This window comes from Crinia signifera, chromosome 7 (assembly GCF_055691185.1).
Source record: "Crinia signifera chromosome 7, ASM5569118v1, whole genome shotgun sequence".
NCBI lineage: Eukaryota > Metazoa > Chordata > Amphibia > Anura > Myobatrachidae > Crinia > Crinia signifera.
Window position 1 is genome coordinate 34357896 of NC_139223.1, and position 19673 is coordinate 34377568.

General features: G+C 46.7%; 1 protein-coding gene across 1 annotated transcript in view; it reads left to right on the forward strand.

The window, feature by feature from the left end:
• LMF1 (lipase maturation factor 1) overlaps nucleotides 1-19673 on the forward strand; it is a 257843-nt gene that overhangs the window by 214341 nt on the left and 23829 nt on the right. The window contains exons 7-9 of the mRNA XM_083152787.1: nucleotides 5902-6085; nucleotides 6342-6495; nucleotides 14657-14840. Of these exons, the coding sequence (XP_083008913.1) occupies nucleotides 5902-6085; nucleotides 6342-6495; nucleotides 14657-14840 (522 nt within the window). The remainder of the gene's footprint in view (nucleotides 1-5901; nucleotides 6086-6341; nucleotides 6496-14656; nucleotides 14841-19673) is intronic.

Here is a 19673-nt window from a genome sequence, read left to right on the forward strand (position 1 = left end):
TAACACTAGTGATCGGATGTAGGGGTTACACCAGCACCCAGCATCTCTAGCAGAGCAGGTAACACTAGTTAGTGGATGTAGGGGTTACACCAGCATCTCTAGCAGAGCAGGTAACACTAGTGATCGGATGTAGGGGTTACACCAGCGCCCAGCATCTCTAGCAGAGCAGGTAACACTAGTGATCGGATGTAGGGGTTACACCAGCGCCCAGCATCTCTAGCAGAGCAGGTAACACTAGTGATCGGATGTAGGGGTTACACCAGCACCCAGCATCTCTAGCAGAGCAGGTAACACTAGTGAGTGGATGTAGGGGTTACACCAGCACCCAGCATCTCTAGCAGAGCAGGTAACACTAGTGAGTGGATGTAGGGGTTACACCAGCACCCAGCATCTCTAGCAGATCAGGTAACACTAGTAAGCTGAGGCTGATGTAAGGGTTACACCACCGCTCAGCATCTCTAGCAGAGTAGGTAACACTAGTGAGCTGGGGTTACACCAGTGCCCATCATCTCTAGCAGTGATCTGATGCAGGGGTTACACCAGCGCCCAGCATCTCTAGCAGATCAGGTGACACTAGTGATCGGATGTAGGGGTTACACCAGCACCCAGCATCTCTAGCAGAGCAGGTAACACTAGTGAGTGGATGTAGTGGTTACACCAGCACCCAGCATCTCTAGCAGAGCAGGTAACACTAGTGAGCTGATGTAGGGGTTACACCAGCACCCAGCATCTCTAGCAGAGCAGGTAACACTAGTGAGTGGATGTAGTGGTTACACCAGCACCCAGCATCTCTAGCAGAGCAGGTAACACTAGTGATCTGATGTAGGGGTTACACCAGCACCCAGCACCTCTAGCAGAGCAGGTAACACTAGTGAGCTGATGTAGGGGTTACACCAGCACCCAGCATCTCTAGCAGAGCAGGTAACACTAGTGAGTGGATGTAGTGGTTACACCAGCACCCAGCATCTCTAGCAGAGCAGGTAACACTAGTGATCTGATGTAGGGGTTACACCAGCACCTCTAGCAGAGCAGGTAACACTAGTGAGCTGATGTAGGGGTTACACCAGCACCCAGCATCTCTAGCAGAGCAGGTAACACTAGTGAGTGGATGTAGTGGTTACACTAGCTCCCAGCATCTCTAGCCGAGTAGGCAACACTAGTGAGTGGATGTAGTGGTTACACTAGCTCCCAGCATCTCTAGCCGAGCAGGCAACACATGGCGGGATCATTTATTGCAGAACAAATAAAAACAAAGTACACTGTATAATAAGGGTTAACGAAAAGGGTGCGATGATGAGGGAACTCACCACCCACCTATAGGGTGGGAGCCTGTGGAGCAGGATAATCCTCTCAGTCACTTAGCCCCGGCTCTGCTGGCTGCGGCGGAGGCTGGAGTGGGCCCTCGATGGCTGACATTCCTCAGCGCACTGCCCAGCCCAGCACAGCCATCGTGTCAAATTAATGGCTGTGACTCTGACATACTCCAGCCAGGAAAGCCCTCAATAAACACAAAGCCCCACATGCACCCTGGCATTCCGTGAAGAATTTGTCTGTTTTGGCCCCAAATAATGGAATAAGATTAATCTTAAGAAATTTGACATGAGCAAGAAATTACTTATTTCTCTTTTATTACCCGTTTTAGCAGTCAACACTTTTGATTTTTGGGAAGTAACCCTTCGCTTCCCAGCGGATTTGGACGCGTAGATCTGCTGACTGACTTATTAGCCACGGCGAGAAAATACGCCCATATTCTAAAGAGCCGATTATCTCATGTGCAGGACATAAGAGTAATCAAGCAAAATTTGCTGGGAGTTCGATTTCGCTTGTTGCTATGGGCAACCAATCAGATACTATCTATTATCTTCTAAAAGGTGCTAAATAAATAAATAAGAAGTAGATTCTGATTGGTTGTCCATAGCAACTTATTGCACATGGGAGGTGGTGTGCAGGGTATATGAATAATCAGTTATCTATACAGATGTGTCCTTGTACACTATGGCTGCATGCATACGGGCCGTAGTACACATGATCGAGGCTGTCCGTTATCACTCGCCGTACAGAAGTTGATTGAGAGGAAGCCAGTTTTTGTGGGTGGTAACTGGACGCTTTCTGGCAGTGTCAGGGAAAACGCAGGCGTGCCCAGGCGTCTGAGGGGAAGTCATGTGACATCAGCTCCGCCCCCGATCAGCCTGTTTCTATTGCAGCCGCTGAGTACGTCCTGGGCTCCGCACAGACTGCGCACAGTGGGGGAAGTCATTCGATGGTGAGCGGCTTGCGAATGGATTTGCATCTAATCGCCGAACTAGGTAATTTTCGCCAGCCATGCTAAGCGATTCGCAGGCTTGTACGGGGCGGGATTTCACTCAGACCGGACAGTGGCTGTCTGATCACAGGGTGATTGTGGGACACTGCTAAATCACGCTGCAGCAATCAGGTCTGAATAACCCCTAGTTCCTGTATGACGTAGCTCATGAAGAACATCTTTTACACTCTGTGGGGTAGGTGTATGAAGCAGTGATAAGGGAAGAGAAGTGATAACGTGCCTGGTACTTTATCACCAGCCAATCATCTCTTAACTGTGAAGTTACAGGCTTGGTTTGAAAAATGACAGGTAGGAGCTGATTGGCCGGTGATTAAAACCAGACACTTTATCACTTCACCGTGCTTAATAAATCTACCCCTGTGTTTCTTAATTTCAAAGAGCTGTGACAATAGCGCATCATGAGACTGCACTGTTTAATTTAATATGCAACACTTGCATATCCAGTGGTGTAACTACAAAAATTGCCCCCCATCAAACATTTTGTAGTGCCCACCCATCCAGTAATTTAATTTTTTTTACCTGCATGCTCATTGCCTGGGGGTTCTGGCTCATTGCCAGTGGTTTCATGCTTGTTGCCAAGGGTTACATTCTAAAAGCCCCACCATCTTTCCCAGAATCCGACACTTCTGCGTAACACTATACGCACTGTGCTTACCTAGCAGATGCTAGAAGTCCAGTCGGACCGCTAGCATCAGTCTCTTCCAAGGCAGCTGCCATTTTCGGAGGGTTACTTTCAGCTGATTCCCCACGGCATAGGCTCCATCGCACCTCTGCTGGACTACGGTGGCATTGCTACTCCACTGTGTATGTCTGTGTTCAACTACGTTTGAATCTCTATATGATGCACAATTGAATTCGGCGTGGGGGGAAAAAGTCATGGCCACTGCATGGTAACATCATAGCAACTGAGTCTCTGCAGTTTCGCAGACTCAGTCGCACACATGATGTACAAGTGTCGCATATGAAATAAATCTTGTGCCATGAAGGTTTTAGCCCATTTAGGGGCTTTATTTACAAAGCGGCGTCTTGGAGGTGAACATGTAAATATAATCCGTATAAATCCCAGCGTGCGTTACACTGACTGCTAGTGCCGTTACATACGGTCACCTCGTCTGCCAGGAAGAAGTATGTTTCCGTAACAGATACATCTGCATATTTGCCTGATTCAGACCAGAAAGAACGGCTGCTAATCCGTACAGCAGCCGATTATCGTACACTGTGCATGCGTACAGCCCTTAGTATGGATGCGCGAGGCCGTCCTTTGATGAAGTCCTGCAACTTTTCTGTACACACGTCGTTCGCAAGGGGATAGGCGTCTGGGGTGGACAGGAAGTAGGCGTCTGGGGGTGGACAGGAAGTAGGCGTCTGGGGGTGGACAGGAAGTAGGTGTTTGGGGGTGGACAGCAAGTAGGCTTCTGGGTGTGGACAGGAAGTAGACGTCTGGGGGTGGACAGGAAGTCGGTGTCTGGTGGTGGACAGGAAGTAGACGTCTGAGGGTGGAAACAGGCCGTTTAGTGGGAACACTAAGAAAAATGCTGACGTGAAAATCAGAAGAAGGGAGAGGGTGTGTGTGATGCCAGCTCCAGCCCGGATATGCCTGTATTCATCAGACCGCCAAGTCCAGGGCTATGTGGGGCCTGCAATGACTGGTGCCCAGTGTATGAATCATTCCATGGTGATGGGGCCTGTCACGATGTGTGATTGGAAATTGCCGCCCGGCTGCAAATGGCTGTGTAGCCGTACACATCGATTTGCACAGTTATCACATTGATTCACAAGGCGGGATTTCACTCTAGCTGGGCTGGGGCTTAACTGAACGCTGGCTGCTGCAAATTTGCGGTCCTGTGTTCAGTTATGAATCGGGCCCATTGCAGAGGAAATATATAATGTCCAGGACACAAGAGCACACACATATGCTCTTTTATAATAGGGAGAACCGCCTATTGGCGCGAATGTAAATGTGCAGGACAGAAGAGTCCTCATTGGTTTATGTGTTTCGGTAACTGAGGAACTACCCGCTGTACTCCCCAAGCTGTGAGTTGCTCCAGCTGTGCTAAATCATTAAACCGCCTTCTCTTACAGCATCGCTGAGTGGTTGTAAATTCTTATATAGCAAAATACACAGCAGTCGCTGGCTGCCAAACCCTCTTCCCAGAGAATATATACGGTTACAAGTAAATATTGACCTGTACATTCAGGATTTACAACCCCGTAGTCCCTATATTCCAAAGTGTTTATTTCATATTCTTTGATAATCATTTTAAGATCAGATTTTTTTGCCGGTCCGATCGGTCGCCGTCTTCTGCGCGGTTTCTCTTAAACATTGCTTAGAATAAGAACAGGTTCTGAGACCGAAGTCCGTCAGTCACCGGGCTAGCGCCACCATGCTGTTGACCAATAGAAATAGGCCCATTTTCCAGGTCCATATAAAAACCTGATACAGTCTCTGCATATTAGGAACAGCTGGGAAGTGCTTTTGACAAAGACTCTATCTGGATACAGGGCCAGATGTATCAAGTGATAAAATGGAGAGTGATAAACAGCCAGCCAATCAGCTCCTACCTATCATGTCACAGGCTGGGTTTGAAAAAAAAACAGGTAGGAGCTGATTGGCCGGCTGTTTATCACTTTCCATTTTATCACATTTGAAGCTTGATACATCTGGCTCACACTCTGTAGAAGGGCGCGCCATTAAACGCTGATCGTTCCCCTGCTTCTGCCTAATGCCCGCCCCCATTCCACCCATCCTGGAGTTAAATGCCTCAAAGGCGTTTGCTGTGGGTTTTCGCATGTGCATACCCGCACCACCGGACAAGGGAGCAAATTCGGCCCGCACCGAGCGGTTCTGAATGACCCACAAAGTTTTTAAACACAATCAGTGGGCAAGCTTGAAAAAACCCTATTAACAAAAATAAATGGGAATTAGGTACTTATGTAGTAGCCGGGCGCCCAATTAGCATATGTATGGCACCGTAGGGAAATCGCATTGCATCGCATGCAATTTTTTTTCATATCCCCACTATCCACGTCAGTTATTTTATATAGTGTGGCGAGCGCAGCGAGCCACTGAGCCCGAAGTGTGGCGAGCGGACACGGAATACATGTAAGGTAATCCGCGGCCGCTCGCCACGCTTCGGGCTCGCTGCGCTCGCCACCTTATATAAAATCAACTCCACGCCGACGTGGATAGTGGGGGTATGAAAAGGTCAGGAGGATGTATTAGCACAGCTCCAGCTACGTAAGTTATGTAGTTTGCGTAAGTTACATAGTTTACGTAGCCAGCATAGTAGTGTATAGGTATTCTCAATACACCACTACGCAAACTACGCCCAATGCCAATATGCAGATCTGGGGATGCAATGTTGCTCGCAGTGTCCGAAATGTCACAGTCTGACTGACACGCTTACTGATGTCTGGGGGTGGCGACAGAAAGCGTTGCCAAAAAGGAAGTAGTGCCGCCATTTTCAGCAGCACTTCCTGTTGCCACCGCCAAACACCAGTAAGCATGTAATTTGGAAAGACATCGCGAGTAACCTTGGAAAACCTCACCCGCCTCATGTCTTTGTTTTGTTTTTTAGCTGCTTCTGATCTTCAGTGGGAACCTCAGCTTCTTAAACTGGCTGACCATTGTGCCCAGTATCGCCTGCTTCGATGATGCCAGCCTAAGCTTCCTCTTTAGCTCCAAGGATGGGTCAGTGATAGACCAAGTGTCCAAGATCCAAAGGCAGAAGTCTAATGGAGGAGGGCCAACAAGAAGCTATGGTAAGCCATTAAATGGGCATCTTGGGTTAGAAGGAATGATAAGACAGTTTGCTTTATTACAGAATTAGTAGGTGGTAATGATAGATAAATGCTGTGTGAATGAGTAATCTAACGGATCATCAGCAATTGTGCATCTCATTAAGGCAGAGATAAAGAGGGAGGGAGATATTGCCAACCACCAGTGTGTTCCTGTCTCCCCTGCTATATAGAGAAATGCATCCAGCCTGATTGATGCAAACAGTCATTGTCTCCTCAGGGTCCTACATCCGGCAGCTCCTACACGTGTCTTTGGGCATCCTCATTGCCTACCTCAGTGTCCCCGTTGTCATAAACCTGCTGAACTCCAAGCAAGTCATGAATACCTCCTTCAACCCGCTGCGGATTGTCAACACATACGGTGCCTTTGGCAGGTATACACCACCTTCATGTACTTCTGATCCAGTCACTTCTGCAACGTCCTCCTAACTAGGACTGTCCTGTATGTTGGGTCTGAACACCAAGACGTTACTGTCTGTACTACGCTTTGGGCCTGATTCAGAACTTCTGGCAGCCTAGCGAGCAGATTAATGCCAGCCCGCCGATCGCAGCCCCCCCCAAATCCCATCCCTACGCTGCGAGCAGATATGTACGCTTACATATCCACTTGCATGCCCCCGCGCAGAAGAAAAATCATTTGATGGAAACTCACCATCGAATGACTTTTCCTCTGTTCGCAGACGAACGGAAGCCCAGGAGCAACTTTTCGCCTGCAGGTTGTTCCGCGAATCGTGGGAGGAGGCAGGGGGACACCTGCATTCCCTGGTTGACACCCAGCATTTTGTGGGCACGCCCGTGAAACGCTCTTAACCCTGTTTTATGTTGGCTTAAAATAAATGTGCTTTATTGGGGGGGGGGGGGGTTGTAGGGGTCAGAACTTTGCACTCTGGTTAGACAAGATGGTTGGCGGTACCAGTGGAATTCTGGGTATTCCGGGCCAGGAACGGTGACATTCCCCTGCAGTAATAATCACGGGTTCTTCATTGCCGCTGGAGGCTCTTTCCTGACTCTCGGACACTCCACATAAGTCCAGCTGTTCCAGGCGTTAGGAATTAAGTGGGGACGTTTAAGAGACCCAGTTGTCATCCTTGTTTCCCTCCCTTCCCCTATATATTACAGAGCTCAGGGAAAAGGGCAAAGGGGTCTCTTTAAGCCTTTAACCCTTTTGCGGCCAGGTTTTACAGTGTATTTTATATACTTGCAGCGGGAATGTACTTCCCACGTCCCGAGCGGTAGGGTCTGATCACATTAGGGCATTTCTCTTTGCTAGATAATATTACAGAAATATACGTTGTATTATTGGGAAGAAGCAGTTTCCAGCGGAGAACCCTGGCTCCCAACTCTTTGTGCAAAGATGGAAAACGCAGACTTTTTCCTATTTTCCTTTTCCATCTCGTATTTTTTTTTTCTCTCTCCCGATTCTGGATTTCATGTTCCTGGCTGCTGCGAAAGGTAAACACATGTTAAGGGATTTTTTTTTGGACAAGTGAAGGCCGGCTCTGTGCGTGGCCCAAGAGGACGGTTCTCTTCCAAACTGGGGGGCCACAGCCAGCAGAAACGGCTTCTGGCAAAACCCTGCCGCTATAAAATCATCCCTACCTTTATACATATTAAACCCTACCTAGCTCTCCACATCTGGGGGTGCCCTGTCCCTCGTTCCGGGAACATGTCCGCAATGCACCCCATTTATTTATTACGAGCTTGTGTTGCCCAGTACCTCTAGTGTCTCTCCTGCTAATACACTTAATTCGTAGAATCACAGCCTCCGTCATCATAGACTCATCCTCTGTCCTACACCTTACTCCCTCTGCTGTAATATTGTATATTGTTATGGTGATAACCATCCCCGTCTTTCCAGCGCTCATTGTTTCCTACCCATGGACAGTGCTTTTGGCAGGAGCTTGTTGGAAATGATGTTCTTTGACTAAGATACAATTTAGTTGTTTTCTTTAAATCCCCAGTTATTCATCGGTCTTTGCTGCTGGTTGTTGTCCGATAGGGGACACTGTGATGTCATGCTGACATCTGGAGAAGCGCAGGGACAAAGCCATTGGTACCGTGTACAATAATAAGACAGTTCACTGGTCATTTCTCAAATATACGCTCGCCCATTTATCAATGAGTGATACTGGACGATAAAACTCATTGTGTATGATAAATGATGGCCCAGACAATCAGCTCCCAACTGTCATTTTTGAAACACAGGACAGTAAAGCGATATGCCCGCTCTGCGATATATTGCTCAGCGATACCAGCTCAGCCAGCATATCGTCTTTAGAGCTGATTGGTTGGAACACCATTTACCATACGCAATGTGTTTTATCATTCACAAAGCATTTTATACTGCATTGAGAAATGAGCCCCACGGTTTCATAGGTACAGATGAAATATCGACACGTTGAGAATGTCGACACTGCTGGTGGGTTGGGATCGTTTGGTCTACAGCAAGTTGGTCGACAAGCATTAGGTCGACACCATTAGGTCGACATGGTTCTAAGTCAACATGGGTCAAGGTTGACATGGGTTTAAGCCAACAGGTTAATAGGTTGACACAAGCAATAGGTCGATAGGGTCTAGGTCGACAGTCAAAAGTTCGACATGGGGTTTTTCACAGTTTTTTTACCCAAATGTCGACATGGACACATTTTCCAATGCAGCACATCCCCTCGCTTCGCTCGCAAGGCTTGGGCACGGTATCTCGCTGCGCTCGACACACTATTTTATTCTCCCACCACGCCCTAGTGGATGGTAGGGCATGAAATACTGCCTGTCGGCACATGTCGGCTCAAAAAACAGTGAAATACCCCACGTCGACCTTTTGACTGTCGATCTAGACCCTGTCAACATAAATGCTTGTGTCGACCTAATGACCTGTCAACCTAAACTCATGTCAACCTTTACCCATGTCGACCTAGAACCATGTTGACCCAACGCTTGTCGACCAACTTGCTGTAGACCCAATGACAATATCCCCTATTGGCACTATCCCTATTGTTACCTCAAAATTCTGCCCGTGTTGACATTTTTCAGCTGTCGACGTTTACCATGTGAACATTTTAGCCATGCCGACATCATAACTGTCTGCATTCTGGTGTCAACGCTATGAATTTCATCTTACTGATTGCATACCCTTTTCAAAGGGGACTGACAATCCTGATCTTTTGAACAACATGACTCAGGTAGGTAGACTCAGGGCCAATGAGTACACACGGCTGCAATTATGCATGAAATCGCTGGCAAAATGGTCGCTCAGCAACCATATTGCCAGTGATTTAATGTGCAGCCAGCGATAAATGGCTGGGAGCGCGCTCCCGTGGCCAGCCCTTCATGGAGCTTGCTCCTCCGATTCTGCCTAAAAATTGCAGGTCGCTGGTGCACAAAGCACTGTGCACCAGCGACACTAGCCTCCTGCACCGGCCGGGACCCGCCCACCCGCCTTGTCAGTCACCGCCCACCCGCCTTGTCACGGAGCCAGCCCCTGCTTCTTGCTCTGTTCTCTTCCCGCGCACACAGCAGCAGCTCCCCCATTGTGTCAGCACACTAGTACTGCACAGCCGCACTATCCAGTAAGTGCATAGGCTGTAGTAGAGGCCATTGGTGTCGGGCAGCATGATTATGTTCATGCTGCCCATCGATGGTGATTTGCACCATCGGTGGGCAGCATGAGCATTACCATGCTGCCCCACACCAATAGTATGTGACCACATTTAAAATGAAGGGGGCATTGGTGTCGGGGTGGCAGGGGCCGCACGGCCGTCTTGTGCCCCCACACCCCTGGCGGGAGCGGGGCACTAGCGGCTGCTGCCGCTAGATTATCCTGCCCCTACAAAGATGACCCCTGCTACATCTGTATATACACCATATACACTTTTATTCCCTTCCAGAAGGACTTCCCACAACCCATGTCAATCATAAATGAATTTAAATAGAGGGTAAAAAAAATCTAGTCAAAATTGCTAGCAATTTTCAGGGAAAATTGCTGGTCCCTCTGAAAAACTGGACACTGAGCAATATATTGCTGAGAAATATATTGCTGAGTTATATTGCAAGTACACTGAGCAATATATTGCTCACTCAGCAATATATTGCAAGCAATATATTGCTAGCAATATATCTCCCCCGTGTGTACACAGCATAAGTGTTTTCAATAAAGTTTTCAAGTTGCGCAATTGAATAAAAAAATAGCTGACTCCCAGAGGTACAGTTACTAAGAATTGTGTTGGTTGTTTGCATTCTCATTCGAGTTTAACCTGCTTTTGCTATTTAGAGATTTGCTAAAGCCAAAAACAGGCATAAAAACACGATTCTGCTTTAAACAGACGGCCAAGCACTCAAATAGAATTCAATACACTACTAAACAAACTTGCAAGTACTCTCCACAGACGCTACTGGTCCTCGCAAAGCATTACCCGGAAGTGCCAGTCATACCGGGAGCTCTGGTGCCACCGGCACACATGAAACCCCTGGCAACAAGCATGTATGTATCCAAGTAGCTTAATTGCCCACAGGCTCGGATATTCCAGGATATGACAGGCCGCTGTCCAAGCATTCCCTATGTGCATTTTTGCAGGGAATTATACACTATTTGTCATTATCCTCTGTTATTATAAAGTCATACTTCCAGATGACTAATAATGAGAAGCTTTAATTTAATCCATTGTTATTTGTTTCCTGTTATAGCTGACTCCTCAGGTTATATCAGCTTGGTGGTGTCCAGAGACCCGCCTTGTGTTGTTACCCAGGGCAACGGATGCAAACAGCAACATTACCAGATTATATAATAATCATGTAATTAGACAAAAACATATTTATTAAAGTTGCAAATATATAATTGAGTTTTTTTTTACTCCTCCAGTTGGTGAATTGTATCAAAGCTTCTAAAGAGGACTAGTGGCAATAATAATAATCATCATCCATATATATATATATATATATATATATATAGTGCCGCAGTTCTATATATATATATATATGGCTAACTACTCACATCTATGAGATGAAGTACAGCCAATGACCACTAGAGGCCACTCAACGGACTAAATTACTCCTTTGTGTGCTAAAAGATGTCAAAGTGAAAGCAATTTTTGCACGGACACTGATCTGTTTCAAACTTGCTGTATATGGAGAGAGAGAGCTGTGAAGACGGAGATTGGAGATAGGAGCAGTTGGGGAATGGGGGTGGGGTGGAGAGTGTGTGGGTTAAAAACTGTCACAGCTCAAAGTTAATGAAAAAACTGCCACAGCTTAAAGTGACAGCACATTGCAAAAGCCGTCATTACGATGGGCTTTTAACTAAAACATTAAAAATGTGGAAAACAAATTTGGCTTGCACTCTATAGTTGTATAATCAGCCTTTCAGAAATAGCTTGTATGACATGATGTCAGCTGACGACACATGCCCTTTATCCATAACCAGTGACCTATAGCGAGACGGTACAAGAACAGGTTAATGCAGCCGATCAGGCCTGACTGCCAAGTACGGGCTCCCCGCCGCTCCTAGGACCCTCCATCTACAGCCTTTTCCTCTCCGGTCCCCGGTTCTGATTTCAACCGCGAGAAGCACCAGCGAGACGCCAGCGCTGAGAGCACTTGTAATTCCAGCTTGTGTAAACCAATAAAAGCAAAAGCATTCGGCTCATAATGAATCTGGGAGTATGTGGAACCTGACATCTCTGAAATCACACAGTAGGAACAAACTTTTATTACTAATTTGGTGTCCCTGATTTACAAAGTGTTTGTTACTGCTGGGCTGCCAGCCACAGTCATAACTCACCCAGCATATATATATATATATATATATGAAACGTGCAGCCCGGCTTCCCCCGCAATCTATTAAACGTAGGTAGCAATTCTCAGATTGGGGGGCGCTACCCTGTTCCTTAATCTAGCACTAGACAGGCCTTGGGGGGGCCATAGAACTTGCGTGCCAGGTTTAACCCTTTCCCAGCTTGTCCTGGCAAACCTCCCTAGTTCACTCTCACATTATTATGTAACGGTGACCCCAGCGATCACAACGAGTGGCTGGATCTTCTGCTGGTTACTTTGGCACCAGATAGTGTTTTTATGCTCTGTAGCTGTTATGGAGAACCTCGGCACTCCAGCTGTTGTTTAACTACACATCCCAGCATGCCCTGCAACAGTTTTGCTATTTGGCCATGCTGAAACTGTTCTAAGGCATGCTGGGATGTGTAGTTCAACAACAGCTAAAGTGCCAAGGATCGCCATCACTGCTCTATAGCTAGGCACGGTGTAATCCGGGTCACCTTCTGCAGCGTTCATCGCCTCCTGTCCAGGTACTCTGCGCTTCACAGATATGAATGTACTGGGGAACTCATATCCGTCCGAGTAACAATAGGGTTGGAGGAGCTGTTCTAGGCCCCTTTCTATGTGTAGGCTCCAAATTCTGTACCCTCTTAGCAGTGGAGAGAGCATCTTCAATAGGACCCTACTCCCAAAACAGCTTTACCTGTTAATACACCAGATCAATGTCCCCATTACGTCCTCTCAAGTTACTTCTAAAGTTGCTGGTAAAAACTATTTGGCATGACAAAGTCCTTCAGCTAAATTGGCAATACTTAAAAAATCAATGATCCGCATCATAGCGTAATATAACAGTAACGGTATCTGCAAATGCAGATTAGGGAACATTGATCATTGCTTTCCTGCTTCATACTCAAGCCTTTGGGGCAAGATTAAACATAAAGGCGACAGGCTGCAAGAAGCTTGATAACATTTTTCTTGGTCCGTTTCTTCAGGGTGACAGTAATGATTTATAATTCTGCTTCCTATCATGTGACTTCAGTGGCTCATATGTAGTGTGCAGAGAGGCTTTTGCATGCCCCTCTGAGCTCTGTCTGCTCTGTGTGCTTTGAAAACCTCAGCTTCTCCTTCTGTCTTCACATGACGTGCTGTGAACTGTCTGTGTAATTTGCAGCCATCGTTTTTTCGCAACAACTCCCCTAGAGAGATTTTAAAAAGGAGACAGTGATTTGTGAGATGCAATTTAAAAATAAAACACTGCTTGCTATTTAAAGAAAACAAATATATAAAAACTATTATCGATGACTACTCTTGTTAGCTTGTTAACAGTGGGAAGACAGTAGGTACTGTACATACAACATATGTGACCTTAAAACAGACCCGGCAGTTCAGCCCTACCTACCTCTAATTTTATAGAATATACTTGTAAAAGCTGATTGGTTGCTGTTGGCAACTTCAACACCTGGGTTTTTCAGGAAAACACTGTACTGTTCCATTTCTTAAGCAGAAACAGCAGCAGTCACAAACTGAAGATAGGTATATATCATTTGTATCAGCAGAAGCTGCTGGAGTGTCCTATTGGCTCTGTTTTGCAAGTAAAAGACTATTTAACAGAGAAAGTAGCCTAAAAGAGACGCTCAGTGCTACAGAGTAACACAGAGCTCACACATTATGGAAAAATCGGCGGGGGTGTGTGTGGGGGTGGGGGGGTATGTACCAATTCTCTTTCTGCCAAGGGGCACTGAAATGTCTGGTTATGGTTCTGGTCTCCACTTTTTATCTTCACTGTTCTGTTTCCAATCATAGGAATATTTACTAACGTTTCTAAAAATTGAAGGTGGCAGTGTTGCCCATAGGATCCAATCAGATTTTAGCATCTTCGAAAAATGAGATGGAATATGATTGGCTGCTATGTGAAACACCTCTAAATTCCATTTTATGAATATTTAGTAACTCTGCTTCGTAATTTCCCGACTAGTATTTACAGTCCATGACGTTTGTAACAAGACACTTATGGACATATATAAGACATGTAAGCCCGCTCAAAGCAAATGCTTCAAAAGCTAGTCTGCTACCTTGTGATTGCTTCTGTGTTTGTGCATGTGTGAAAGCGAAAGAGGTGTAGTTTCATTCGCTGCCAGCAGATGGCAATGTTACGGAGACACACAGATGGACACTAGACATATATATATATAGATGATATCAGTGGTCGAAGTGGAAATTTTGAAGTGGGGGTATGGAAATTTTGAAGTGGGGGTATGGAAAAGTAAAGAGTTAATATAGTGCGCACCTTCGGACACCCCCCTGTCCATCAACGTCCCCTGCCAGACTGCCCCGTTGTACAGGGGTATTACAAAAGCACAATATGTGCTGCTGAGTGATCAGAGAGCATCCTGAGGGGGAAAAAAAACTTTTTTTTTTTATCTTCAGATTAAAGTGGGGGTATGGCATACCCCCGTATACCGCCCCACTTCGACCACTGGATGATATAAGATAACGGATCTGTAAGGCAGAACAACCAATCGTGTTATGGATTTCTCTTTTATAAGCTGCTCTATGTAAGAAAGACAGAATCTGATTGGTAGCTGTGGGTTACTCAGTGTACACCACTTTCTGTATATTATAAGGTGCTGTTCATGTTACCCACAGTATTGCAGTTGGTGTTGTTCCTGATCATTACCCAAAATGTCTGGCAGAAGCTCTTCCCAAATGTAACCTGATGTTAAATTAAGATTAATTTCTGTCTACATTTCTGTATTGTACATGTCCCCACAGTGTCACCAAAGAGAGGACAGAGGTGATCTTCCAGGGAACGTCAAGTTTGGATCCCAATGACCCTAAAGCTGTTTGGGAAGAGTATGAGTTTAATTGCAAGCCAGGAAATTTAACGCAGCGCCCCTGTGTGGTCAGCCCCTATCACTACCGCCTGGACTGGCTGATGTGGTTTGCCGCTTTTCAGGTACGGATCCCTCCTCTGGTCCTTCCCAATCCTACAGCACCTTTCTCTTCTACCTCACATAAGACACATCAGAGTCCTCAGGCCCTGAAATATCAGTATAATATATAAAAGGACGGTACTTGTGTAGTTTGACGGCGGCAGCTCTACGCTATGTTTGAATCCTGGCAGCTGTACGCCCAACGGCTGCCTTACTTCTCTAAGCTACGTTATCAGTGTAGCCCAACGGCTGCCTTACTTCTCTAAGCTACGTTATCAGCGTAGTCCAACGGCTGCCTTACTTCTCTAAGCTACGTTATCAGCGTAGTCCAACGGCTGCCTTACTTCTCTAAGCTACGTTATCAGCGTAGTCCAACGGCTGCCTTATTTCTCTAAGCTACGTTATCAGCGTAGTCCAACGGCTGCCTTATTTCTCTAAGCTACGTTATCAGCGTAGTCCAACGGCTGCCTTACTTCTCTAAGCTACGTTATCAGCGTAGTCCAACGGCTGCCTTACTTCTCTAAGCTACGTTATCAGCGTAGTCCAACGGCTGCCTTATTTCTCTAAGCTACGTTATCAGCGTAGTCCAACGGCTGCCTTACTTCTCCAAGCTACGTTATCAGTGTAGTCCAACGGCTGCCTTACTTCTCTAAGCTACGTTATCAGCGTAGTCCAACGGCTGCCTTACTTCTCTAAGCTACGTTATCAGCGTAGTCCAACGGCTGCCTTATTTCTCTAAGCTACGTTATCAGCGTAGTCCAACGGCTGCCTTACTTCTCTAAGCTACGTTATCAGCGTAGTCCAACGGCTGCCTTATTTCTCTAAGCTACGTTATCAGCGTAGTCCAACGGCTGCCTTACTTCTCTAAGCTACGTTATCAGCGTAGTCCAACGGCTGCCTTACTTCTCTAAGCTACGTTATCAGCGTAGTCCAACGGCTGCCTTACTTCTCTAAGCTACGTTATCAGCGTAGTCCAACGGCTGCCTTACTTCTCTAAGCTACGTTATCAGCGTAGTCCAACGGCTGCCTTACTTCTCTAAGCTACGTTATCAGCGTAGTCCAACGGCTGCCTTATTTCTCTAAGCTACGTTATCAGCGTAGTCCAACGGCTGCCTTATTTCTCTAAGCTACGTTATCAGCGTAGTCCAACGGCTGCCTTACTTCTCTAAGCTACGTTATCAGCGTAGTCCAACGGCTGCCTTACTTCTCTAAGCTACGTTATCAGCGTAGTCCAACGGCTGCCTTACTTCTCTAAGCTACGTTATCAGCGTAGTCCAACGGCTGCCTTACTTCTCTAAGCTACGTTATCAGCGTAGTCCAACGGCTGCCTTACTTCTCTAAGCTACGTTATCAGCGTAGTCCAACGGCTGCCTTACTTCTCTAAGCTACGTTATCAGCGTAGTCCAACGGCTGCCTTACTTCTCTAAGCTACGTTATCAGCGTAGTCCAACGGCTGCCTTACTGCTGTAGTTAATTTGAAGCTACGTTATCAGCGTAGTCCAACGGCTGCCTTACTTCTCTAAGCTACGTTATCAGCGTAGTCCAACGGCTGCCTTACTGCTGTAGTTAATTTGAAGCTACGTTATCAGTGTAGCTCATAGGCTGCCTTACTTGTGTAGTTTCACGGCGGCAGCTTGAACTACGTTGTCAGCGTAGTGACTCCGCGGCAGCCCAGCGCTGACAGGTCATCGTGGCACTTGTAGTTCCACAGAGAAATAGACAGCCCGGCACACCGCTAACAAAGGGGGCGTCTAAAGTAGACACCCCGGCAAACCGCTAACAAAGGGGGCGTCTGAAGGGTGCGTCTAGTACTTAGACGCTATAGCTTCTAAGTACAGCGCCTAAACCGCTAACAAGGGTGCATCTAAATTTAGACGCTAGAGCATCTAAATTTTATTCGGCTATAGGGGTGCACCATTATTCCAAAAAAGACACAGACCCAAAAAATTTGAAAAACACAAGTGTCATTATTGACGTAACAGCTGTCGACATTGTTCATTCCACTATCCACGCCAGCCCGAAGCGTGGCGAGCGGACGCGGTCCTCCTCCTACCGACCTTTTCATACCCCTGCTATCCACGTCGGCGTGTAATTGATTTTATAAAGGGTGGCGAGCCCCGCGAGGGGACGTGGGTAACTTCACATGTACTCTGCGTCCGCTCGCCACACTTTATAAAGTCAACTCCACGCCGGCGTGGATAGTGGGGGTATGCAAAGGTCGGTAGGACGCGTACCGTGTCCTCTAACGGGGCACGCTGTGCTCGCCACGGGCTGGCGTGGATGGTGGGGGTGTTTCAGGACTGAAATATGTCTGACTCTCAGGGAATCTGTCTGCGGGAACACTACGCTGCATCTAACAGGTAATGCTAACTACGTATTTGCCGTGCAAACAAATGGCTACGCTGACTAAGCTGGTCGACAGTACGCTATTTATGACTGACTACGCTAGTCGAGGGAACACTACGCCGGTTTTGACAGGGACCCTTACGTGACTACAGGGACGCTACGAACAGGGGACGCTACGCTAACTACGTAACTGGTGCCGTGAAACTACACAAGTACCAAAAGGACTATCTACTGCTTACTGACATATGGTAAATTTACGGACATGTCCAGAATAACATACTTTAGATGTGAGATCAATTCAGATGGCCAGGAGAGGACTGTATGCATAATGGGCAAACAGCCTCTTACCAATCTGACTGCAGATACACATATGTGCCAAGGTCTCTCTGCGTAATGATTTATATAGCCCCAGCACCTCAGCAATGTCCATGTCCACCTAAAGCCTGTGTCGTCCTTCTCTCAATGTGGACCTAGGGTACGTCAACCATTCTTAGGTGTCGACCATTAGTAGTCGACTTAGACATTGTCTACCATCTATACCAGGGCTGGGCAACACCGGGCCTCCAGATGTTGATGAACTACACATCCCAGCATGCCTTGCATCAGTTTCAGCATTGCCACATAGCAAAACTAATGCAAAGCATCCTGGGATGTGTAGTTCATTAACATCTGGAGGGCCGGTGTTGCCCAGCCCTGATCTATACTGTACCCACCCAGAACACACAAGCTCACTTACCTCCTTATAAGGGCAATGACATTATTTATTATGTTGAGAGTTTTGCACCAGTTGTATGCGTATAGTGTTTTTTACATCATTTACCACATTAGAGACCTGATTGTGAGTCGGATTCTATTACATAACTGATGTTGTAGCCGCACTCATCATTGTGGAGATCCGGCGGCTCGTCCTCATTTGACCCGCCAAAGTGGCACCCACGACGCGAAGTCGCCACTGGCATCGCTGCTCAATGCTTTTCTATGAGCTGAGGATGGGAATAGTAACAGAGATGTGTTCCTGGGCAGTGGCTGGGGGTTACAGGGGGGTGGCTAAGGAGGCACCCGGAGATGTTTGGGGATTATGGGAGTGTTGCTATGCGAGGGGAGCAAATATATTTATATTATTTCTGTGCAGGGTAAATACTTGCTGCTTTTGCATGTAGCCCACACATTAGACAGCTTTATTTTTACACTGCAATTTAGATATCAGTTTGAACACTCCCCTTTCCAAATTTAACTCTCTCTGCACATGTTACATCTGCCCCAACTGCAGTGCAGCATGTTTTTTTCTCACACAGGAGGCTATACTCAGGCAGAGAAGCTGCATCTTGCATAGGGCAGGTACAAGTTTGGATGGTGCGACCGGTGGTGGCGTCAATATTAGGATAGTAGGTGCAGTCACCATCGATGTGTTAATGGTGATTAAACTATGACCAGAGATACAATAAGTGGAAAGCGCAGGTTACGTAATGTGTCCGTAACCTGCTTACCCTTTATACCTAACTGCGTGCGAACAAAACGTAGCGCAGCGCAGCGTACAGTCTATTGTATGTTATACACCAAGAACCGATACCTTAATAAGAGATCCTTTCGCAGGACTTGTCTCCAATTGTGAGAATATACCTTAAAGGACAGAGTCCGCAATGTAAGGACAGAGTCCTTAATGTACCTTATCGCTATTATGCGAATAACTAGACACGACCACGGAATAGAAATAAGGAGGTTAGAACTCCATAAAGAGATTGTATTAAAGTCCCTAATGGACAAAAGGGGGTTACAGAATTAAGAATAAACAGGTATAACAAGTGATACAATACAATAACAATGAATACTAAACTCTCTCTGCTAAGGGGAAAGAATACAAATACAAGACACAGTGGGGGAAATTTACCAATATGAAAAACCTAGTTTTTCGTATTGGTTGTTTCCCTACGACTGCATACGACTGTTTAAGTCGTATGCAAAGTCGTGTTCCGGAGGGGGATTTACAAAGCAGTCAGATACGACTGCTTTGTAACCCTCCGATGGTGTAATGATTCGTATTAGCGGCCGTATATACGGCCGCTAATACGAATTATTTCTAGCAGTCTGCACGGATCAAGTCAGATCCGTGCAGGCTGCAAGGTGTAAAAAAAAATAGAAAAATAAATAAATAAAAAAAAAAACGGCGTGGGGTCCCCCCCACAGCCGAAACCAGCACCAGGCTGAAGGAGCCGGGGCCGGTAATTAAAAATCAGGGAACCCGACAAATAGGGGTTCCCCGATTTTTAACAACCAGCCCCAGGCTCCAGGTCCGGGGCTGGTTCCCAAAATACGGGGGACAAAATGAGTAGGGGTCCCCCGTATTTTAAGAACCAGCCCCAGGCACAACCAGCCGGCAGGGTAATGTCACAGCCGGGGGACACTTATAATATAAGGTCCCGCGGCCAAAACATTCTCCCTACCGACCAGTCAGCCTGGCCAGGGGCCCTGGGGGAGTGGGGACCCCCCCAATAAAGGGGTCCCCCCCCTCC